Source organism: Nycticebus coucang, chromosome 5, assembly GCF_027406575.1.
Source record: "Nycticebus coucang isolate mNycCou1 chromosome 5, mNycCou1.pri, whole genome shotgun sequence".
Lineage (NCBI taxonomy): Eukaryota > Metazoa > Chordata > Mammalia > Primates > Lorisidae > Nycticebus > Nycticebus coucang.
The window spans coordinates 47,231,712-47,256,245 of NC_069784.1; the positions used below are offsets into that span (position 1 = coordinate 47,231,712).

General features: G+C 46.4%; 1 protein-coding gene across 5 annotated transcripts in view; it reads right to left on the bottom strand.

Annotated features, from left to right (window-relative positions):
- Positions 1-19,570, bottom strand: part of IGSF3 (immunoglobulin superfamily member 3) — a 98,009-nt gene extending 78,439 nt beyond the window's left edge. For 2 of the 5 annotated variants that reach the window (XM_053592000.1, XM_053591998.1), the window contains exons 1-2: positions 19,173-19,338; positions 18,114-18,767 (exon numbers count right to left, since the gene is read on the bottom strand). In XM_053592000.1, coding sequence (XP_053447975.1) covers positions 18,114-18,156 — 43 coding nt within the window. In that variant the 5' untranslated portion in view covers positions 18,157-18,767; positions 19,173-19,338. Of the gene's footprint in view, positions 1-18,113; positions 18,768-19,172; positions 19,339-19,426 lie in introns of those variants that run through there. The other 3 variants (XM_053592002.1, XM_053591999.1, XM_053592001.1) reach the window with 3 other exon arrangements.
- Positions 19,571-24,534: the final 4,964 nt, after the last annotated feature.

Here is a 24,534-nt window from a genome sequence, read left to right on the forward strand (position 1 = left end):
ATCTACTTCTTTACCGTTTGACATCTTTGCTGGTCTATAAACTACACAGGGATGAGGGTTGTCTCTCCCCCAAACTTCACATTGTCACACGCATAGCAGAATACATTAGATGTGCGTTAAATGCATTGACTTGTGTTACAACAAACAATTGCAGGTGCTGTAAAGCATCTGGCAGAGAAAGCTAACCTACTGTTGCTTGGAAGGTGAGGATCAGGAACTTCACTAACTGGGAATTTGTTTGTTTGTTTTGAGACAGTCTCTCTTGGTTGCCCTTGTTAGAGTGAGGTGGCATCATAGCTCACAGCAACTTCAAACTCTTGGGCTCAAGCAATTTTCTTGCCTCAGTCTCTCAAGTAACTGGGACTACAGGCGTCCACCACAACACCCAGCTATTTCTAGAGACAGGATCTTGCTCTTGCTCAGGCTGATTCTAAACTCCTGAGCTCAGGCGATCCACCCACTTTGGGCTCCCAGAGTGCTGAGATCATAGGCATAAGCCACCGCGCCTGGCCTCACTCAGAATTTCTGATACTGCTGATAAGGTTGAGGATGGTCTTCACAAACAGGTCCACATACTGCATGTAAACTGCAACCAGGACACACAGGGTTTCATAGGGACAATTTAAAACACTTAAGAGAACAAACAGTTTTCAAGCTCAATCTAGTATTTTAGAAACTCCATTTGCACAAACAATTGGCATGCTAATTGCAAATCATTCTTGCTTCTCTCCTAAAGCAGGGTCCCCTAAGGATCTTCATTAGGCTTTCTATTAGCCTAGCCTGAGTTACAGTATTTACTTAAGAGTATTAACAGTGAAGTCCTTGAAAAATATTGATAATTCAGACATTTTACTAATTCAACCTAATCCTCCTCATTAATCTACACTGTTGGAGATTTTCCCCATCATATTAAGAGAAAATATCAAAGGGTTCACTTAGAGTCACCAAATTTTTTCTCAGGACACCTTTGGTAGAGGAAATCTGAGCTAACATCAGAAGGTGAATGGAAATAGAAAATAAGAAAAAATGCCTAGGAGCAGTGGCTCATGCCTACAATCCTCGCATTTTGGGAGGCTGAGGGATGAGGACCACTTAAAGCCAGGAGTTCAAGGCCAGCCTGAGCAAAACAGTGAGATCTCGTATCTAAAAAAAAAAAGAAAGAAGGAAAGCAAAAAAAAAGGGAAAGAAGGAAGGAAGGAGGGAGAGGAGGGAAGGAGGGTGAGAGGAAGGAAGGAAGGAGAAGAAGGGGAGGAAGGGAGAGAGGGAGGAGGAAAGAAATAAGAAACGACAATTTGAAGAGCAACTGCAATCCAATTTAGTCCAATAGATGACATACATACGAAGTTATATTTAAATTATAAGCACAGTATATGGAAGTTTGAGATCCTGCACCCAGATCTTTTAATTAACCTAATATCATTTGAGGAAAAATGTCAGTGGACACCACAGACCAGCAGCCCTGGCATCTATTTCACAGCGTCTCCATGACAGCCAGCCCTGGACACACATGGCAGAAAGATGGGCGAGCTTGCACGGGGTCTTCATGTGTGCCTGGTCTGTCACTGCTCTCTGAACCAGCATGGAGAGCTAGTAACACACTAGTCACATTCATACAGCGTCTTGAACTCTCTTGACGTGGCAAATGAACAGCAGGCCCTGTCGCCATGCCAAAAGCAAACAAAAACCTGTCACCCACAAGGAGGCCACCCGGTCTCCCTGAAGGATGCCAAAGTCCCCATCCAGCCTCCCTTGCAGAACCCCACAAATCTCTCGGATGTAGGCAGGATGATCTCGAGCTAGGGGAGATTATACTCCCAATGTCTTAAGAGATTAGTTACTTAAAATCCTCCACATGACTTCAGTCATCCCCATCACAGATCACGGAGTAAAAGCCTCCTTGATTAAAGCTGAATGCCTATACATTTGCAAAACAGAAAATATGCAGAAGAAAACACGAGTCAGATTACTGATGGGCACAGCACCAGCTCTAGGATGTAAATGACAGACAAGGAGGCACGAATCATTCTCCCATGTTCACCATAACTACCACACTCCTAGGGCCCTCACATGCACTTACTTTCCCCCAAAGCAGAAACTGAGTCTGGCCTTATCTTCCAATAAGGCCCAGCTCTCCCCAAATTCCAAAATGGAAAATGACAGCTCTTCTGTAGTGGAGGGAAGAGTGGGAAGGCAAATGTTTGTACTGCATAGTGTTTTAATTAAAACAGAGACAACGTGCACCAGTGTCTCTCTCTTCTGCTAGGGCATTTTCCAGCCCTCTTTCCTCTCTCCCTGCCCAGGCCACCACAGTCTTTCCTCAACCCCAGGACAATTCACCTTCCAAATAAGGGGAGTGAGTATGGTGGCTCACCCCTGTAATCCTAGCACTCTGAGAAGCCAAGGTAGGTAGATCACCTGAGTTCAGGAGTTTGAGACCAGCCTGAGCAAGAGCAAGACCCCATCTCTACTAAAAATAGAAAAACTAGCTGGGCCTTGTGGTAGGCACCTGTATTCCCACCTGCTCAGGAGGCAGAGGCAAGAAGATCTCTTGAGCCCAAGAGTCTGAGTTTGCTGTGAGCTATGATGGCAGAGCACTATACTCAGGGTGACAGAGTGAGACTCCGTCTCAAAAAAAAAAGAAAAAAGAAATAAGAGGACTGAACACGAGATCTGTTAAGATTCTTCTGAAACTCAAGTCAAGAGGCACATGAGTTCTCCATCTCCTGTCTCCCTCTGGAAGCCACCTGTCCAGAGGTGGTCCCAGCCAGAGCACTGCTGGAACACTCCACCAGAACCCGTAGCCCGCTCCCACAGAGGGAAGGAGAAGGCAGGTGCTCAGAATGGGATCTTCCTTCTTAGTCATGAAATGCCAGAGGACAGATTGCAAAGTTGTTCAGCAAGCTATTTTTTGGTACTGGTAACTTCAGACGGCATTATAAAACTGTTCAGCAAATCATCTCTAAGTAGTGTCATAAAGAGTCATCTAGTTTGAGGCACGCCTGAAATGAATAATCCGTACCATCGCTCCTCAAACTAACAGTCGTGTCCATCTGTGAGGCAGAATTCCCAAAAGACCATCACCTCCAGACTGACACCAAACCACTGCTAAACACAACTGGTGAGGAAAGTCAGCAAGGCTTCCGCGCAGCGCTGCTTATGAGCCTGAGGATGGCCCTGCACAGAGGCTCCCAAGAGCAGCAGGTGCCTGTTTGGGGCCATGGCAATTTCTACTGGGCACAGTTTATAACCCATCTGGGTTGTGCACACAGGAGGTTCATGGAGAAGCAAGAAGCACCTGGTTACCTAGATGGCCACCAGTGATGTCTGAGGAAAGTACAGACCAACAGTAGGGTTAACCCCAGATCGGGAAAGGGCACCTGGCAAGGTACAGACCTGGAAGAGCCTGCCTCTCTCAAGCTGACACAGCAGCTTCTGGAAAACAAGTCCCAACACCAGTGAGGGCCCTGGGCTCCGTCCCCACTGCCTCCCTTCCCAGAGCTCCCTGAAGGGAGTCACACTGCAAGGAGGCAGAGCCCAAGGCCAGGAAGATGAACCAACCCACCACCTCCACACCCCAATACGAAGGCAGTGTAGAGGCTGTCTCTTATCTGGTGGGAAGTTGTCATTTTTCTCTTTCTAGTTCTCTTTGTTCTGGCTTCATAGAAATTCAGAGCCAAGAATGAAATTACTAATTCCCACAGACAGACAACATCGCCAGCAGTGAATAAGGACATTCTAGGACTCAAAATATTTGCGTATTTTCAAGAGAAGGAATTTGCTCTTTAGTTTCCTTCAAGGTCCCCTCACCTCCTTCCTCATCATTCTCCCCCCATCATCTTACTCCTAAAGGGCCCTTCAGCAGAGCTGCCCAGGGTATTGGTAACTCAAGGCTGTAAAGAAGAGCTGAGAACAGAACAGGAAGAAAAGATGTTGGGTAATAGCAACAAAAAAGACCCACCTTAGGGATGAGAAAGAGTCCCTGAACGTCAGAATGCTTTTAATTAATTGTTCTACTTATTAAAGATTAAAAATACCTAACAGGTGACTACTTAAAATGCTATGATTTTATCTTTTCTTTGTGCGGCATGAGATAACAGAACAATGACTGCTCATAGTAGGCAATCAACTATTTGGTGACTAAACTTCCTAGGAAAGCCTTCTTAGGACAGTATTATTCACACATTCTAACAGAACACAGGCTACTTCCAATGGTCTCTGGAAGGTGGGAGAAGGTAAAACCCTGATGACATGTGTGTCTCACAACCATCTCTCCAAAACAAGCAACTATTTTAAAAACCAGGTCTGAAGGTGAACCTTTCAAAAACCTACTTTTGTTCTCAGAGGTTTTAAAAGAAGTCAGACCAGTGAACCTGAGAATAACCCAATACTTTGAAATGATAATCTTTTCACAGCAATAGCTATTTCTGAAGGGCTAGAGAAAAAATATTTCCTCTGACTTTGGGTTAAAATCTTAAACGCAGAGCTGGTAGCTAGTAACCTGACAGGTTACTCTGGTCCAGTTAATTCTACATGGAGGAATCATTTGGGAAATGAAAATATAGAAGAATTTCTCATTTGTTTCCTTGTCTATGAGCAAACAAGAAGAATACTGCATTGAAACGGACACAAATTATGTGTCCAGTATTTATGAGTTGTCTTCTTAACAGGTTTCGAATAGGCTTCATTTTAATTTAACATAATTTCAAAATTATAACCAAATAGCCAATAAAATACAAAAGTGCTTACTGTATTAAATGTATGAGGTTTTCTTAAAATATTCAGAATAAACAAGTCGATTATTTTCATTAAATACATTAAAATGTAAGGGTAGTATTTTTATTATGACTCTTACTCTCCTGATACTGCAAGACAAAATTATTCTGTTAAATAGCTATTGAATGAGGCTCACTACTCCCCAATGATTTTTCAAATTACAGCTTCAACTAGCTATAAAATAACCAAATCAGTTCTGATATGGCCATAAAATTAAGCCTAAAAAAATAGTGAAGTAAATCACCCCTTTAAAATCAAGTCATTGAACAATATGTTCTGTATGATTCCAATTATGTCAGAAAAAAAAAAAAGTCTATATATCTAAGACTACATAGAAAAGGGTCTGGAATAATATACACCAAGCTGTAAGGACATAAACCAAACTCTGTAAGAGGCACGGGACAAGGAGGGGAACTTTCACATTTTACTTTCTATATTCTTACAACATAATTATATTCGCTGCTACCTCTGTCAAAACATTAAAATTCAAAAAATAAAGCAAATGAATATAAGCTACTATCTGAAGTTGAAACCAGTATCTCTTTGCCTTACTTTTAGATATTAAAAAAAGGATATATAATACTTTACCCTAAAACATTTTATTGACTATTTTAAATTATGACTTAATTCAAATGTTCAGTGAAAATCAAGATTTCTTTGTGGGTGCTCACATCTGTAATCCCAACCCTCTGGGAGTGCCGAGGCAAGTGGATAGCCTGAACTCACAGGTTGGAGACCAGCCTGAGCAAGTGCAAGACCCTGTCTCTAAAAGATAGCCAGGTGTTGTGGCAGGCACCTATACTCCCAGCTACTTAGGAGGCTAAGGCAAGAGAATTGCTTAAGCCCAAGAGTTTGAGGCTGCTGTGAGCTTTGACACCACAGTACTATACCACAGGTGACAAAGTGAACTCTGTCTCAAAAAAAAAAAAAAAAAAAAAAGATTTCTTTCTGGGATTGTTGTATCTAAGAGACTGTAAAATTTCATTCTCTGAAAGTCTTTTTAAAAAGGAGTAACTGGGGGTGGTGCCAGTGGCTCAATGGAGTAGGGTGCCTGCCCCATATACTGGAGGTGGGGGGTTCAAACCTAGCCCCAGCCCAAAACTGAAAAAAAAAAAAGATAATAATAATAAAATAAAAAGGAGTAATTGGGCTCAATGCTCATAGCTCAGTGAGTAGGGCGTGGCCACATACACTGAGGCTGGCAGGTTCGAGCCTGGCCTGCGCCTGCTAAACAACAATGACAACTGCAACCAAAAACAATAGCTGGGTGTTGTGGCAGGTACCTATAATCCCAGTTACTTGGGAGGCTGAAGCAAGAGAATCTCTTGAGGGTGGCGCCTGTGGCTCAAAGGAGGCACTGGCCCCATATACCGGAGGTTGCGGGTTCAAACCAGGCCCGGGTCAAAAACTACAAAAAAAAAAAAAAAAGAGAGAGAGAGAGAATCTCTTGAGCCAAAGAGTTCGAGGTTGCTGTGAGCTCTGACGTCATGGTACTCTATCGAGGGTGACATAGTAAGACTCTGTCTCCAAAAAAAAACAAAGGAGTAATTGCACTTGGCCAGGATAGGATAGGTTCGGTCTGACCTACAGCAAAAGATGGTTGCTCAACTCTAGATCTCCTTTTGTTCCCTCTGCTGAAAGTGCTTTCTAGCAAAGTCACTCAAGGTTACCAATGCAAACAATTAATGGGCAAACTCCAGCCAGGTTATCCCAGGTCCCTAAAGCAGCACCTAGGGTTGGGAAGCTGGCCACCTTAGACATTTCAAAAACACCTAACGATGACACTACTGTCCCTAAACTGCACGCCCATGCCATGGCTAAGGGACCACAACAGGTCAGACACATGTGTGCTCTGGTCATCAGCAACCTGGGCCCCAGACCAACCCTGCTTTAGAAGTGGAACCTTGCATCAAGTGTAAGGAGTCATGTTGGTTATCACATGGGAAGAACAGATTAATTACTACTCAATCAGTGCTGTCTGTCTGGGAAAAAGAGGATTTCACAATACCGGGCTCCTGAGGGAAAAGGAGTGAATAAAATGGGTCATGAGAAGAGAGGTGGAAGCAGCCTGATGTCACAGGTGCACACTGTGGTCTGCAGAGAACAGAGACTGTGTTCTCAGAGCTGCTGTCAAAAAGGAGGCAGCAGACTGCACTCTGGAGTATGAGACAATGAATGCTATAAGCAAAAACAGAATTAAACACACAAAAATAGCACCAACTTTAAGGCAAGCCTGGGCAAACTCTACTACATCAAAGAATCATAATCAGAAAGAACACACAACTGGTGGGTGATGCCTGTGGCTCAGTGAGAAGGGCGCCGGCCCCATAGACTGAGGGTGGTAGGTTCGAACCCAGCCCCAGCCAAACTGCAACAAAAAAATAGTCGGGCATTGTGGTGGGTGTCTGTAGTCCCAACTACTCGGGAGGCTGAGGTAAGAGAATCAACTAAGCCCAAGAGCTGGAGGTTGCTGTGAGCTGTGACACCACGGCACTCTACCAAGGGCAACGAAGTGAGACTCTCTCCCTCTAAAAAAATAAAACACACACACACAACTGGTACCAGATACTTTTTTCCCCCATCTCAATAAAGAGAAGGCCTGGGACCTGAAATTTGATGGGAAGAGGGCAACACTAAAAGTTTGGACACTAGTTTCTATGAGTTCACAATTTTGTTAGAACATCTTTGTGCTGGGCAGTACCTGTGGCTCAGTGGGTAGGGCACTGGCCCCATATACTGAGGGTGGCAGGTTTGAACCCAGCTTTGGCCAGCTAAAACAGCAGTGACAACTGCAACAAAAATAGACAGGCATTGTGTCAGGTGCCGGTAGTCCCAGCTACTTGGGAAGCTAAGGCAAGAGAATCGCCTAAGCCCAAGAGTTGGAGGTTGCTGTGAGCTCTGATGTCACTACACTCTACCGAGGACCACAAAGTAAGACTCTGTCTCAAAAAAAAAAAAGAACATCTTTGTTCTGATTTTTTTTTCTTCTTTTTGAGACAGAGTCTCACTTGGTTACCCTTGGTAGAGTGCCATGGCATCTTAGCTCACAGCAACCTCAAACTCTTGGGTTCAAGCAATTCTCTTGCCTCAGCCTCCCAGGTACCTGGGACTAAAGGCACCCACCACAGCACTTGGCTATTTTTTAGAGGTCCCGCTCTTGCTCAGGTTGGTCTCGAACTCATGAGCTCAGGCAATCAACGTGCCTCAGCTTCCCAAGTACTGGGATTACAGGCGTGAGTCACCACACCCAGCTCTGGTTATGTTTTGAACAAAGAAGCTCTTCCTTTGATTGGAACAGGCCACCATCCACTTCTGACTCTGGACTCCCCACCTCCAGTAATGCCTCATGCCATCCTCGGCCACTTCTCTAAGCAGTTTTCCAGAATACTCACTTCCAGCCAGCTGATATCTTCCACCTGTCTCTGGTCCAAATCTCCAGTCCTCACGCCAAGCAACCTAGCTCACAACAACATCAAACTCCTAGGTTCAAGTGATCCTCCTGCCTTGGCCTCGCAAGTAGCTGGGAATACAGATGCCCAACATAATGCCTAATGTTTCTTTTTCTTCTTCTTCTTTTTTTTTTTTTTTTTTTGTTTAGCAGGCCCAGGCCAAGTTCGAATCTGCCAGCCCCAATGCACAGGGTCAGTGCTCTAACCATTGAGCTATGGCATCCAGCCAAATTTTTCTATTTTTAATAAAGACAGGGTATCACTCTTGCTCAGGCTGGTATTGAACTTCTGAGCTCAAGGGATCCTGCCACCTCAGCCTCCCAGAGGGCTAGGATTACAGATCTGAGCCACTGCACCTGGCCTCCATCCCTTTAGAAGTCTCAAAGCAGAGCCATTGCAGTACATTGAGCTCCACAGAGACAGCGCCGGGGCAAGTGAGAGCCAGACGGGCACTGGGCGACTCTGTGCCTCGCTGAGGAAAAATAACTAAACATGGGCAAAGGAGATCCTAAGAAGCCGAGAGGCAAAATGTCATCATATGCATTCTTTGTGCAAACTTGTGAGGAGGAGCACAAGAAGAAGCACCCAGCTGCTTTAGTCAACTTCTCAGAGTTTTCTCAGAAGGGCTCAGAGAGGGGGAAGACCATGTCTGCTAAAGAGAAAGGAAAATGTGAAGATACGGCAGAGGCGGACAAGGCCCGTTATGAAAGAGAAATGAAAACCTAGATCCCTCCTAAAGGGGCAACAAAAAAGAAGTTCAAGGATCCCAATGCACCCAAGAGGCCTCCTTTGGCCTTTTTCTTGTTCTGCTCTGAGTATCGCCCAAAAATCAAAGGAGAACATCCTGGCCTGTCCATCGGTGATGTTGCAAAGAAGCCGGGGGAGATGCAGAATAACACTGCTGCGGAGGACAAGCAGCCTGATGAAAAGAAGGCTGCAAAGCTGAAGGAAAAATGCGAAAAGGATAGTGCTGCATACCGAGCTAAAGGAAAGCCTGATGCAGTGGAAAAGGGAGTCATCAAGGCTGAAAAGAGCAAGAAAAAGAAGGAAGAGGAGGAAGATGAGGAGGATGAAGAGGAGGAAGAGGAGGAAGAAGAAGATGATGATGAAAAGTTGGTTCTAGCGCAGTTTTTTTCTTGTCTATAAAGCATTTAACCCCCCTGTACACAACTCACTCCTTTTAAAGGAAAAAATTGAAATGTAAGGCTGTGTAAGATTTGTTTTTAAACTGTACAGTGTCTTTTTTTGTATAGTTGACACACTACCGAATGTGTCTTTAGATAGCCCTGTCCTGGTGGTATTTTCAATAGCCCCTAACCTTGCTTGGTACAGTATGGGGGTTGTAAATTGGCATGGAAATGTAAAGCAGGTTCTTGCTGGTGCACAGCACAAATTAGTTATATATGGGGATGGTAGTTTTTTCATCTTCAGTTGTCTCTGATGCAGCTTATATGAAATAATTGTTGTTCTGTTAACTGAATACCACTCTATAATTGCAAAAAAAAAAAAAGCTGCAGCTGTTTTGTTGACATTCTGAATGCTTCTAAGTAAATACAATTTTTTTATTAAAATAAAATAAAATAAAATAAAAGAAGTCTCAAAGCAGCCCCATGTGCCCAAGGTATCCTCCACCCCTCCATCAGAATGACACTCTCCTATTACTTAAAAATGCCTAAAATTCCACCTCTTCCAGGAAGCCTTTCCAAACTGACCACTCACAATCAATTCTGGCCTCATCCCTCTCCAGACAGCAAATTCCCTTCACTCCTACTACACTAGAAACAAGAACGAGCTTGCCTTGCCTGCTCTCCCCAGTAGACCCTGTCCTCAGCCAGTATACCATGCCAGTGTCTTCCTGTCCATCTGCAGATTGGTTTACTGTCTGCTTCACTGCTAACCTTAGATGACCATCCCCTAGACGGCAGTGGGTATTCACCAGAGCCCCTGTCACCTGGATGATGGGCAATGGAGTATTTGGGGGAATTTAATTACAAGGTTAGTAAGAAACTTTGCTTCAGGGGCGGCGCCTGTGGCTCAGTGAGTAGGGCGCCGGCCCCATATGCCGAGGGTAGCGGGTTCGGACCCAGCCCCGGCCAAGCTGCAACAGAAAAATAGCCGGGCGTTGTGGTGGGCGCCTGTAGTCCCAGCTGCTCGGGAGGCTGAGGCAAGAGAATCGCGTAAGCCCAAGAGTTAGAGGTTGCTGTGAGCCGTGTGACGCCACGGCACTCTACCCGAGGGCCGTACAGTGAGACTCTGTCTCTACAAAAAAAAAAAAAAAAAAAAGAAACTTTGCTTCAACTCTCATTATTATAAAACCTATTATAAAGCTTTTCAAAATACATCTGACCACTATCCAGCCTGGGTAGAGTTAATATAATTTAATCTTTGATTTAGGATCTTGCAGTGCCCCAGGCTTACCATTCTCCTCTGTTGCTGTATAATTATAGACGTGGACATAGAGACTGGGCTGATGATTGCTTAGAAGCTAATTTCTAGAATAAATCCTTGCTACTACAGCTTGTGATTTCTGCCCTTCTGAAGGTGTTCAAAAATAAACACAAATTCCCGCTTAACTAAGGATTCCAGTTGAGGGAGGTCTACTGCCATGGTCTTTGTGAAGCACCTGCCACCCTGGCCCACAATTAGTCTCTTAATAAAGGGTTCCCAATGAGCGAATTCAGCAACATGTGATTTGCTACAACTATAAGCTTGATTTTGATGCAACCGCTCATTTCTTTGAAAACTGATGTGGGGGGGGCATTCACACACAGGTGTTCTAAATTTCCTTAAATGAAAAAAGCCAACCCTTAGCCGGGTGCTGTGGCAGGCGCCTGTAGTCCCAGCTACTTGGGAGGCTGAGGCAAGAAAATCGCTTAAGCCCAAGAGGTTGAGGTTGCTGTGAGCTGTAATGCTATGGCACTCTACCCACAGTGACATAGTGAGACTCTGTCTCAAAAAAAAAAAAAAAAAGCCAACCCTTTACGAGGAAGAGGTGTGCTCACTTTGAAGCAGCAAGGAAACAGTGTCCCTTGCTCAGCAAACAAGGGACTCCCAAAGGAACCTAAAAATGTTAATCAAGCAGTTATAATTCAGGATGCATGGGCCATCCAAAGCCAGGGGCCATCAGAGGCCAGCATCTGGAGCCCCTTCCTCCAGTTCCCAGGCCTGTACTCAGTGCAAATGTTCTGGGCTCTAGGGGGCCTGTCTAAGCCCAACTCCCAAACTCATCATAATTTAAGTCAATTCTCTATGACCAGCATCCCACCTGAACCAGTCCTTGAAAGCACTGACAGTCAATTCACCACTCTACCACCACAATGACTGCTGGCTCCTCTGTGTTACCAGGACTCTATTGGTAATACAAAGTAGAACAGAATGCATACTTCTGGAAGATCAATTCCCCGACAACCTCCCCACCCTCTCTGAACTTTACTTTGAACTTGGCAAGAGTCTATGGATAGAATTCAGGAGGCACACATAATTCCATGGTGGGGAGGGGTCTTATCTTTATTATCACTGGCCTCTAGGTAAACTAACCTTTCCTTTGATTATGAATGTAGGTAGCCGAAACAGTAACATCTTGTCCTCTGTTACAAAAGCAATCACACTTTCATATCACAGTTGATACAGATATCTCAAATTATCATTTATACTCATCAATATACCAAAATTACAATTAACTATCATACCTGCTATTAGATCTTGTTATTTGAGTAAATTAGGCATATTGCTATATTACAAATTTATTTTTAATATTTTGATGGCTATATTTCAATATAATTGATTTCCTTTGTTATCCTATAGATTTTTTTTTTTTTTTTTTTGGTCTCAAGCTGTCTACCTGGGTAGAGTGCCATGGCGTCATACCTCAAGGCAACCTCAAACTCTTGGGCTTAAGCAATTCTCTTGCCTCAACCTCCCAAGTAGCTGGGACTATAGGTGCCTACCACAATACCCGGCTATTTTTTTGTTGTTGTAGTAGTCATTGTTGTTTTAGCTGGCCCTGGCAGGGTTTGAACCCGCCAGCCTCAGTGTATATGGCTGGCACCCTACCCACTGAGCTATGGGCACTGCCCTAGCCTATACATTTTTATTTATTCATTCTCAAATGATATCCTCAGAAGTGATCCATAGGCTTCCCCACACTGCCAGAAGGATCCATCACACAAAAAAAAGATTAAAAACCCCTGTTTGGGCTGGCACAGTTGCTCACGCCTGTAATCCTAGCACTTGGGACGCAAAGGAGGATAGACTGCCTGAGCTCACAGGTTCGAGATCAGTCTAAGCCAGAGTGAGACCTTGTCTCAAAAAAATAGCTGGGTGTTGTAGTGGGCGCCTTTAGTCCCAACTACTTGGGAGGCTGAAGCAAGAGATTCACTTGATCCCAAGAGTTTAAGGATGCTATGAGCTATAACACCACAGCACTCTACTGAGGATGACAGTGTGAGACTGTCTAAAAAAAAAAAAAAACCCTGTTTGGTAGAGTAAAGGAGGAACAAACTCTACAATCAGATAAATTTGGATTCAAATTTAGGCACTGTTAATTTTCAGCTCTTTTTCTCTAAACAAAATTACTTATTCTCTATGAGCCATGAATTTCCATGAATTTCCTCACCCAATACAGGCTGGCTGTGGGGGCTCATGCCTATAATCCCAGAACTCTGGGAGGCTGAGGCGGGTGGCTTGCCTGAGCTCAGGAGTTTCAGACCAGCCTGAGAAGAGTGAGACCCTGTCTCTAAAAAAAAAAAAAAAAAAAAAAAATATATATATATATATATGTATATAGCAGGGCATTGTGATTGTGGCAGGCACCTGTAGTCCCAGCTACTTGAGAGGCTGAGGCAAGCAGATCACTTGAGCCCAGGAATTCAAAACAAAGAAGTCAATACAGAAACAAGACCTGCCTTGTGAAATCATTCACTCATCAAAAAATTAACTGAACAGCTGCTTAGTTTGTGTTAGGCACAAGGCAGCATCCTGAGCTCCAGCAATAGAGACAGACTTTAAGTGCTGTATACAGAAAGTTATGCTGGGTAAAGCAATCAGCAGCGAACCAACATAAGCACTCTCTAAATGTTACAGTCCTCACTGATACAATCACAACATAGAATGTTTAATTATACGCTGATTTAAGTTGCTTCCTACGAAACAACTGCTGGTTTCTTGAGCTCACTGCTTCCTAATGAGCCTTTTTAGAGGCCAGAGGCTGGGCCTCAGACTCATAGAGCGGACTTGTTAGATGAAAGAACATATGATTCTGAACCAAATGGTCTTGGCTTCAAAACCCTGCTCTGCCACATACAAGCTTTGTGACTATGACAGAGATCAGTAGCTCCCACACCCTAACCTTTTTTCTCCTTTCCCTATAGTAATAGAACCTCAAGCAAGGCACATGCACACCAGAATAAGAGTAATACTTCCCAGCCTCTCCTGCAGTGTATGGCCAAGTCCTGGCCACTGGGAAGATCAGTGGAAGTGATGTTTGTAACCTCCGGGAAGCATCCTTAAAACAAGAGGGCATGGATGGCACCTGCGGCTCAAAGGAGTAGGGCACCGGCACCGGCCCCGGCCACAAAAAAAAAAAAAAAAAAAAAAACAAGAGGGCCTGCCCTTCATCAGCCTTTTTCTTCCTACTGATGGCTGGGGCTAGAATAACCATCTTGGACCATAAAATGACCTTGTGAATGGAGGGCATGCACACAGAACAAGCTAGATGGAGCCTGTGGCCCTAACACCGAGGAGCCTCACATCAACCTGGTCAGTATCCTGCCACAGGCAAGTTACTTAACCTCCCTAAATCTCAACATCCCCATCTATTAAAAGGTGATAATCACATCATCTATCTTGCCAGGTTGTTTTGAAGACTGAATGATCTCAGGGCTAGAATTAGGAGAGTTGGTATTACTACTGTTACAGCAATAACAGTAGTTTTGTTTTTGTTGTTTGAGAGAGAGTCTCACTTTGTCACCCTTGGTAGAGTGCCATGGCATCACCACTCACAGCAACCTCAGACTCTTGGGCTCAAGCGATCCCCTTGCCTCCCCTCCCAAGTAGCTGGACGACATGTGCCCACCACAATGCCTGGCTATTTTTAGAGATAAGGTCTTGCTCTTGCTCAGGCTGGTCTCAAACCTGTGAGTTCAGGCAATCCACCTGCCTCAGCCTCCCAGAGGGCTGGGATTACAGGCACGAGCCACCGTGCCCAGCCAGCAACAGTTGTCTTGCTGAAATAAAAAATGTGGGAGATTGGATGATCTTAACATAGCCCTGGGTGCCCAGAAGCGGCTCCATGATTCTCATAGTTAAAAGGCATTCTAGTTGGGCTAGTCCCGTGACAAGAATTCCCTTCTCCACACACTTGTCAAATGGTCCCTGGGAAAGGGAACTGCACTGCCTCTGAGACACCTGTTAGGACAATGGTATTTGTTCATCCACAAATCACGATCCTCATCCCCTTCCTTCAGAACCCTTCTCCTCACTGCTCCATTTGCCTCACTTCTCTCCTCTACCTCTTCTTTCTCTTCTGCCTTTGATCACCCCAGTCCTGCCTCTGAGGTCACACACATCAGTACATCAAAGTTTCTTTCACTCTCTTTCTGAAGCACCCTCTGGCCTCTCGCCTGAGAAGTCTTCCCTAACTAACTGGGAAGTAAGTAATCACTTCCTTATTCCTATCTTACTCAAATAAGAGGCTTCCCGAACCACAGATGAACCTCTCTCCCGCTGGAGGTTAACACAAACGATCATTAGCCACCTACAGGTTCTCCTGCCTTCATCCAGAGATGTCCCAATCTCCCACCTGCTTCCCTGCTAACACTTTCTAAGCTATTTCATCTTGTTTGCAGTATCAGCACTGGTACGGGAGGTATAACTCTTCATGGCTACGCAAAATGGAAATACGCTTTATGTATCTAAAGTTTGTATTTCTCTTTCCTAGTTAGTCCCCTCCTATTCTTTCAGACACAAATCTTGTTCTCTCTACCACACTGCTGTCTTCTTCCCATGCCACTGTCACTCACGCAGGCTGCTCCTAGGCACAGACAGAGCCCCACCACCCCCTCTCTCCCTCTTCGCACTCCTTCTGCATCCACACCAGCCCCTGCTCTCTCTCTAATTTTCTGCCCCTCTGGCTCCATCTGTTCTCAGCAGTGGAGACTTTACTATGCACGTGGTTCCACTAGACCCAGGCTTCAGGGGCTTTGTGATTGGAACAGCGTTGTGGAAGCTGCCAATGGCTTCCAAATTAGGTGGGCGCTGAGGGTTACAACAGAAGGAAACAAGACACAGTGGTCCAGAGGGCAGGTACAAAGCCAAGCCGTGTGGCTTCAGTAAGACAAAGGCATGAGCGGGACTCAGTATCCCAACAGACAGAAACAGAGGAACCCGACCCAAATCCCAAACATTGGCAAAGGAAGGGAGCAGAGAATCACGGGTCTATGATGCTTGCACCTCTGAGTTTTAGCCTGTGCACGCCCCCCACACACACAGGGTTTTCTAACTCAAATTACCATTTCTGGAGGCTGGCACCTGTGTCAGTCTCACTTTGCAGAACACGTACGTAGCCTTATCCAACTTTTTACAAACACAATTTTATTCCAGGCATGTGACTCATATGGCCTGAAAACCTTGGGTGTCTTTGATGTTTGAATTCATACTACACTTTAATTCACATTACACAGCAAAAACGCTGACGCGTCAATCAGACCACACCAGACGACAGACAGGAAATAAGCCCTCAACACGGGTTTTGCTCCCTCCCTAAACACCTTCTGCTTCTCTCAGGTTAACAAAGTAGTAGCACAGCCTCCTCCTCCCCTGCCACATTGACAGCCATCAGGTGATAAGAAAGACGAGGTTTCCCCTTGGGTCTGAAATCAGGCAAAGATGAAGGTGCATGTCCCGAGCTCCAAAACTTCCCGCTTTCACCTGCATTGGGCCTTCTGCCACCGTGCCACCTTTAGGCCACCTTGAGGCTCACTTTCCTCTACAGCACCTGTTCGCACATAAAGATGGGGTTGGAGGATGACAGCACCAGCAGGTGCCAGGGCCCAGGCTCCCCTCCACAGGGTGGCTCAGAGAGCAAACAGCAGGAGGACCAGTAAGCAGCCTTACATTTCTTGAGCAGCCAGAAGAAACAAAAGGCACAAATGTCACATTTCCTTGTTTTCCCATTGGTGGCTCCTTCTGCTATTCCAGGCCTCACTCTTCCACTCAGCCCTCTTTCCCTCCTAAGCCACACATCCCACCCCACGCCCAAACCTCCCCCAGGGCTTTCCTTGTTTGTGTCCTTTTGAATCTGCATGAATCACTAATTGCTGATTTAAACTGAGACACAAAGTGAATGACAAATACAGTGTAACAAATGCAGGCACAATATAAAGCGACTGGCACACAGAAGGCTGTCTGCCTTCTTGACTCTGCTTGCGTGTACAGGACACACCAAGCCCTAATCCACAGATGAGCAGAAGACTAGACCTGTGGCCAGGCCAGGGCGTCTGTGTGGCAGCCGAAGGACTGGCACTAATGAACTCACCCTGGTTCTCTAACTCGACCATGCACAGAATTACCTGAGGGCTCTAAAAGACAGAAACCTGGGCCCCACCCCCAGAGAGGCTGGTTTCATTGGTCTGGGACTGTCACCTGAACAACAGGATTTTTAAAAGCTCTCTGGGTGATTCTGACATACATCCAAGTTTGAGAACCACTGACTGAACACATTTATTATGAGTTTCAGACATTACTCAAGGCAGTAAAGACATTTAGACACCTTATATCCTTTAATTGTTATGCCAGCCCTTGAATATTTCATTGAGATTTATAGTCATTGGTCAGGCTGGGATTGGAACTCAGGTCCTCTAAGTTCCAAAGTCCATTCTCTTTCCACATACTTGTTAACTCTTACAAGGGTGTAGACAAAGCCTGGAAGCAAAAGATCACAAATAAATTCCCTAAGTGCAAGATATATAGATTTGGAGATGCAAACATCACAGGCAGCAATGACAACCTCTTCTGAAAGCCAAGCACCAAATCACACAGAGAGGGCAGGGACATCAGGAAGGTCTGAGGTGAAGAAAGAGAAAGCACAGATCCTGGCTAGTGAGTTTATCCTGAACCTGGAATGCTTTCTAAGATTCCACGCTTAAGACTGTGCTCAATGGCATGAAAAGAATGGACATGTGTTGGGCACAGGGAGGTCCCTTCACTGGGAAGGGAATCCTGCAGAGGTGTCAAGGCTCACCTCTCCCAGCCATAGCTTCTGCTTCCCACTCCAAGCATTCTGGTATTTAGTGGGGGCACAAAAATCAATCCTAACACTTCTCCTACCAGGCAGCTTCAATTTCTCCAGTCTCTAGTCCTCTCAGAAACATGTCTGAGCTTCTTTGTTGAGAATAGATGAGTAGTGCCCTCAAACATTTTTAGCCTACAGACCACTTAGGTAGAGAAAAGCATCCCTGCAATGTCCATTCCCCCCACTCCTACGTCCCCCTGGGGGGAAAAAAAAAAAAAGACACCACCTTTATCACCAAATCAACTTTACAACACAGTGGGAATTACATCACCACTTCCAGTAAGGAACTAATGCAGGCCGACACTGAGTGAAAACACTGGTGCGTCCATGTTTGTTATAGTAAAAGAAGCCAGCCCACAATCCACATCTAGTCCACGGATATGCAGATGGGAGCTCCGTCCCAAGGCCAAGACAGGCACATTCAGCACAGCAAATGTTCCTCCACTTTGGAAATGGGCCCGCTGGCCAACCGGTAACACACACCTGCCTTCTGGTGTGCCCCAAAGTCTAGTGTTGATGGTAAGAACCACAAGAAATTACAGGAACCAAGAGCAGGTTAAACTTTCCCATGATCGATCCCACTAATAAGCAGAGCCACTTACCCAGCAGGGCCAGACAGCTCAGCACTGAGAAAAACCACTTCATGTCGGCAGCCTCCAGGACACACAACAGGGGGGCTTCCTCTTCTCCCAGCTCCTAATCTCGCATATCTGGCAAATCACTTACAGCTCCAGAGAACAGTTTTGGAAATAATACTTAACTCAGAAATTGGGAACAAATTAAAGAGATAAAAGGGGGGGGGGAGGCGTGGTGGCCGGTGTTAAAACTCCCCTACACCACAAGAAAGGTCCAGAGCCATTCTGAAGGCGCTCTAGGCTTCTGCCTCATTCCTGCCTTTCAGTTCCCACTGCATTTGCAGACTGTGGTGGATTAATCCTCGAGGAAAAAGGGGAAAAAGAGACTGAGAGAATCCTTTCATCCACTGATTATACAGAAATGTCCTTGGCTTCCCAGTGAAGATGTCTGTGATGTCCCTCATTCAGATTCCCCAAAAGGAACAGAGAAGGTTTCGGCAAAACCTTTGACAGCCAAACCACCCTGGCTGGCACCAACTGTTTTGGTTTCTTCCACAAAAAGTCCGTCTCCATCCATGGTGGTAGGTCATGGAGCCGTCAGCTCCCCTACACCTGCCCAGGACACACGAAGCAAGTTGGTGTTCGGCATCCCTGAAGCAGTCCCGCGGTGCCAGCAGATTCCTAAAACAAACACCACAGAGATTTATCAGGGGCAAACCCCAGACCTGCCGAGCGCTGGGCTGGTCCGGACGCCCGGGTCCCGGTCCCGGAGTAGGACAGTCAACCTCTGCATTCTGACCTTGGGCAAGTCACTACCTTCGCCTCCGCCTCAGTTTCCCTGCCCAGAGCAGGGCAATACTGGAAAGCCCGATTGTTCCTGAAATACTTTCTCCAAACGCTTCTCTCCCGGGAATCCCGTCGACTCCTACAGAGCCCGGGGGCCGCGGGGAGCCCCACCCTCCTCCGGGGCAAACCGGGAAGAGGCTCCAGGTGGGGCCGCGACTGCCGGGTGCCACCGCCGGCCGCAGCCCCAGCCGTGGGGGCTCAGCGCACGCCGCGTCCCAGGTGGCCCCGCTATTGTTTTACCTTCCCGGGTGTTTATTTTTCGCTGATTGCAAAGAAAAGAGACCTGGGAAGAAGGGAGCCGCGGGCTCCGCTTTCTGCTGCCAGAGCGCGCTCCCCGCGCGCCCGACCGGCCAGGGGAGGGGTCTCGGGCCCGACCCCGAGCGCAGCCGGCGCCCGGCCCGCGCCGCCCCTCCCGGTCCCTCCGCCGGACGGCCGGCTCCCCTCGCGGCCGCCTCCCCCTCCCGGGCGCCGCCCGCGCGCCCCCGGACCCTGACCTCGCCGTCCGCCCGCTCCCTCCGCGCGCCCGTCCGTCCGCCCGTGGCTCCCCGCGCTCGCCTCAGAGGACGCGCCGCTTCCTCCTCGTCTCTCCCCTCGCGACGGCACCAGCAGCCGCGCTCCGGCCCCTCCCGAGTCCCCGCCCCTCCGGCTCCAACCCGGCTCCCTGCACCGGGCGCGGCGAGCGCGAGGCGAGGGCGGCGGCCTCCTAGAGCGCCCCGCCCCCGGCCCCGCCCCCGACCCCGACCCCTCCCACCGGCCCCGGACCCTGTGGGGCGGGCCGGGGGCCTGACGGGGGCGCTCTGGAGGCCAGCGGCACCGGGGGTCCTCGGCGGAGCCCGCGTGTGGGCCGGGCAGCCTGAAAAGTTAATCAGGGGTTCACACGCAGACTCCCGGGCGGCTGGTGAGATGGGCAGGCCCTTCTCAGAGCCCAGCCGAGGACCCAGAGGACCCACGAGTGAGCGGGACTGCACAGTAGCTAGTCCTTTCTGCGAGAACAAAAACAAAGCCCTTTGCTGGCGGCTTGAAGCTGTTTATGTGAAGGAATCCCATATTGCACTTGATTCTTGGGTAGATTTTGGACTCTAGAAACAGCCTGCGTCCTAACACTTCTTAGCTATGGACCTTAGCTACGTAACCGCTCCATGCCTCAGTTTCCCCGTCTGCTACGTGAGGTAAACCTCTACTTAATAGGATTCTTTGAGATGTCCCCGACATACTTGTGAAACCTTTAGAACAGTGCCTGACAACATCATAAGCAGTCAGTAAATACAAGTTATTATTTTATGTTCAACAATACTATCAAGCACTTTTAAACAAATTATACCGTGTTTTTACTGAAGTGAATGCTTTTTCATTCACACTTACTCAACACACTGGGTAGACATGGTCACAGGGTGACAAAGGAGAATAGGACCATCCTGCCCTGGCGGAGCTTGCACTGCAGTCAGGACACAAGGCCAAGAAACAGGCATGGCAAGAAAAATGCAGAGTGTTAAGGAAGCACACGAGGCCTCAGACCCTGGGTTTAAGGGGGTCGGGGAGGGAAGGGGGAGTTTGGTCAGAGCAGGTGCCAGGAAGGCCTTGGGAGGTAAGGAAAACTAGGTAGAATTCCAAGAAGCAGAGCGAGGTTCCAGGGGAAGAGAGAGGAGGGAGGTAAGGAATCTCAGACCCTGGAAACAGCACCGTTGTGGGAGAAGGGAAAGAATAGCACATTTCAAGGACCAGAAATCTCTGTGGGGCCCAACTGTCTGTAAGAAAGAAGTGGTAGGAAGTAAGCTGAGAAGAAACCAGGTGCTCAAACCAGGGGGCTTTGGTATGTTAAGGGGTTCAGGCTTAAGCCCAGGGCCATAGGGAAGCCCTTGGCATAGGAGAATACGCTTATCAGATGCACATTTTAGGAAGATGACTCCAGCCTAGGTATGGAGGATGGACGAGAGGGGAGTTAGTTACACAGGAGGCTGGGGAACCCAGGAGAGAGTTCAGAACTCAGAAAGGAGCTATGGGTTTGTAAGGTGTTTGTCACTGTATGAGACAGGGTGGCAGCAAAATGGTTTAGTTAAACAATATACTGATAATTCATTTACAAAACGTCTGCAGAGCTATGAAGAACATGCACTGGGGGCTACCAAGGTAACGGAAAGGTCTTACTTGCCCTCTTTCCTCTCCCTTGACTGTGATTCCTTTAGAGCAGGGTCTTCCTGTTAATTATCAATTATCCCAAACTACTCTTGGCATTGTTATCTGTACATAGTAATTGCATTATAATACTTAAATTGAATATGAATCACATATTCAAAATACTGTATCAAGAATCCCTTTTTGTGTGATAAATGTTACTTCTTTCCCCCAGAAACCACTGTGACTCTGACCATCTCCTAGTTCTTATTTTCTAGACTCCTTCATTCATGGAGCATCTCATACGTGTCAAGAAAGTCTCTGCTTTCCTGGAGCTTACATGTGAGTGGGAAACACAGACAAAGAAACAAATGCACAACACAATGTAATGTGTTCTGAGGAAAAGTGGGGTAATAGTGTGTAAGTGAGGGGAGACAGAGTCTTTTCTACAGAAGATAGAAAAGATCTCTCTTTCTGTCCATGACAGAAGCTAGGAAAAAAAAAATTTAAATACCTTTCAGAGGGACTGACATTTGAGCAGAGACCTGATTAGAAGTGAGGCCTCGGAGATTTCCGGAGGAAGAGCATTCCGAGCTTAGGAAACAGCAAATGCAAAGCCCCTTGACATGGTCAGGAAATGAAAGATGTGTTTGTGTGTCTGAAATCATGTGAAAGAGAAGGCTAGAGAGGAATGTTAACAGAGAGGCAAGGAGGCCAAATTGGTAGGACCTTCTAGACAAGGAGCAGTATAACTCACTCTGGCTGCTGCGGGTAAAATAGGAAACAGGATTGAAACAGGACACAAATACCTATAGGAGGTTCTTGCAGGTGTACAGGGGAGAGATGATCATGGCTTGAACTAGGCTGGTGGGGATGCAGGTTGTGAGAAGTAGGTGGAGTCTGGAAGCATTTTGAAAGTGGATGGAATCCTCTGAAGACTTGAACATGGAGGAAGAGAAAAAGAGGAGAGACAAGGAATCTTCCAGAAGGTCCATTTCAGCCTGCTTTGGAGCTCTCTGACCCCACAGAGCTGCCCAATGCCTTCTCCAAAACCACTCTTCCAGAGGCCTCTGCTTGGGTCTCCATCCTTGAAACCCTAGCCTCGATTATCCCTTTTCTGTTCTCAGTTCTTTCAGTCTCAGCCTACCTCTCCTTCTAACCATCTAGGCACCCTGCATCCTTTTGGGGGATCTTTCAATTCCTGACTCGCATCATCACCCCAGATGTGTAATGGCTGATTCCCAGCATAGCATTATTTTTAATTTCTACATTTATGGAACATTTCTGGTAAGCAAAGAACTCTGCTAAGTGTTGGGTAGGGAGAGAAAAGGACAATTAAAAGAATGTCTCTGCCCTCCAGACACAGAAACGATTAAAGGAAGCCAGTGCTGAACAGTGTGTGATGGTGGTCCCTTCAGAAGAGATCAGCAGGCAGAGAATTGAATTGGAAAGAGTCCTCAGGAAGAAGCCATGCCAGAGGCGAGGAGGGCACAGAAGTCCCCAGTCAGCAAATATGTCTGGTGCCCGGGCTGAACATTCCAGCTTGCTTCAAAACATTTCATATTTGAGTTTAGAAAGCTCTCCTGGATTGGCCTGAAATCAGGTGTTTATTTTGGACATTTTGGAAGACTCCTTAATTGCCTCTATCTCTCAGAGGCTGACAGAGACCAGGCTGAAGCCCAGTAGCAGGGAGGGCTGGGTCCCTGCTGTGGACTGGGGACAGCCTGAAGGAGCCTACTCAGCTTCAGCAAAGCATCGCTATTGGCAATCAAGGTCCAGTGTTGCCTGATATTCCGACTCTTTAAGAGAATCAGGAAATCTAGGTTTTGTTTTGAATTCTTCCTAATTTTCGCTCATTGGAAACTAATGTTTAAAAATAAATTAAACCCTGTGGGAAGCCAATGCAAAATCTGTTTGTGGACAAGAAACAGTCACTGGGTCCAAGGAGCAGGAAACCAGGAGTTAGAAACTCTAGTTTCTAGTCCAGGCTCTGTTGCTCATACTGTATTTTGACCTCTCTGGACCCAAGTATTTTCTGAGAAATAAGGTTGGTTATACTAATCAGAAGGTCCCAACCCAGCTATGTGTGAGGTACTCTGGAAGCATTGATTAAAGTCTTAGTCTAGATAGGCCTGAAGTGACTATGTTCAAAAGGCTAATATAAAACCATAAAGTTACATTTTTTAAGGGAAAAAAAGTACTGCCTTGTCACCTGAAAGAAGATGTTTTTGTCTAAAGATTGCCTGATACTATGTGCTCACAAGCAACCCATGTTAATTGTTCTTAATGTACTTGAAATGCCAGCTGAAAAGAGCAAAGCCTCCCTACCGCACAAAACACCAAGTCGGAGCTAAAAGTGTCCTTCCTAACAATTCTCCTGAGAGTCAGCTTTCTTCTTGGTGATTACCCTCCTACACAGGCAAGGATCCCCAGAGCTGAAGACTGGGAATAGCTTACACAGGATACCATCTGTCTTTAAAAAATAAAATAGAGGTGACTATTACATCTTGAGATCAGAATGGCGAGTGGGTAGTCCCCAAAGCTTCATCCACAGGTGAGTGCGCAGAACCTGAGGTGCGCCATCTAGCGTTGAAGAGAAGTCTAGATTTGTTCCCTGGCTGGAGCTCCGACAACCGGTTTATCCCAGAGGGGCAAATAGGATTCTATTCAGCTAATGTTCTTCACAAAACCCCAGTGCTGTGCTCACTTATTTTCTCTGCTGACAGTGAACGGTGGATCTGAAGCCAACACCTATATTTGTGCTCCAGATCTGTGTTTATTGCCACCTACCTGTGGTCAAGTCACTTAACCTCTTTCGCCCAGGTTCCTCATTTGTAAAGAGGGAGGACAATAGCACCTGCCCTCAAACGGAGGACTAAAGGAGCTGATGGGTGCGGAGGACTCAGCAAAATGCCTGGCACTTATTCTCAGAATTCATTTGCTATTCTCCTCACTAATCACCCACTTCACTGGGTCCAAGGAGCAGGAAACCAGGAGTTAGAAACTCTAGCTTCTAGTCCAGGCTCTGTTGCTCATACTGTATTTTGACCTCTCTGGACCCAAGTATTTTCTGAGATATAAGGTTGGTTATACTAATCAGAAGGTCCCAAACCAGCTATGTGTGAGGTACTCTGGAAGCATTATTGATTGGTTGATTGATCTTTTTTTTTTTTTTTTTTTGAGACAGAGTCTCACTTTGTCATCCTCAGTAGACTGCCATGGCATCATAGCTCACAGCAACCTCAAACTCTTGGACTCAAGCAATCCTCTTGCCTCAGCCTTCTGAGTAGCTGGGATTACAGATGCCTGCCACAGTGCCTGGCTATTTTTTAGAGACCTGGGAGTTCAGGCAATCCACCCACCTCGGCCTCCCAGAGTGCTAGGATTATAGATGTGAGCAATACTCTGGAAGCATTTATTTACTTATTTATTTATTTAGAGACAGAGTCTTACTATGCCACCCTCAATATAGTGCTGTGGCATCATAGCT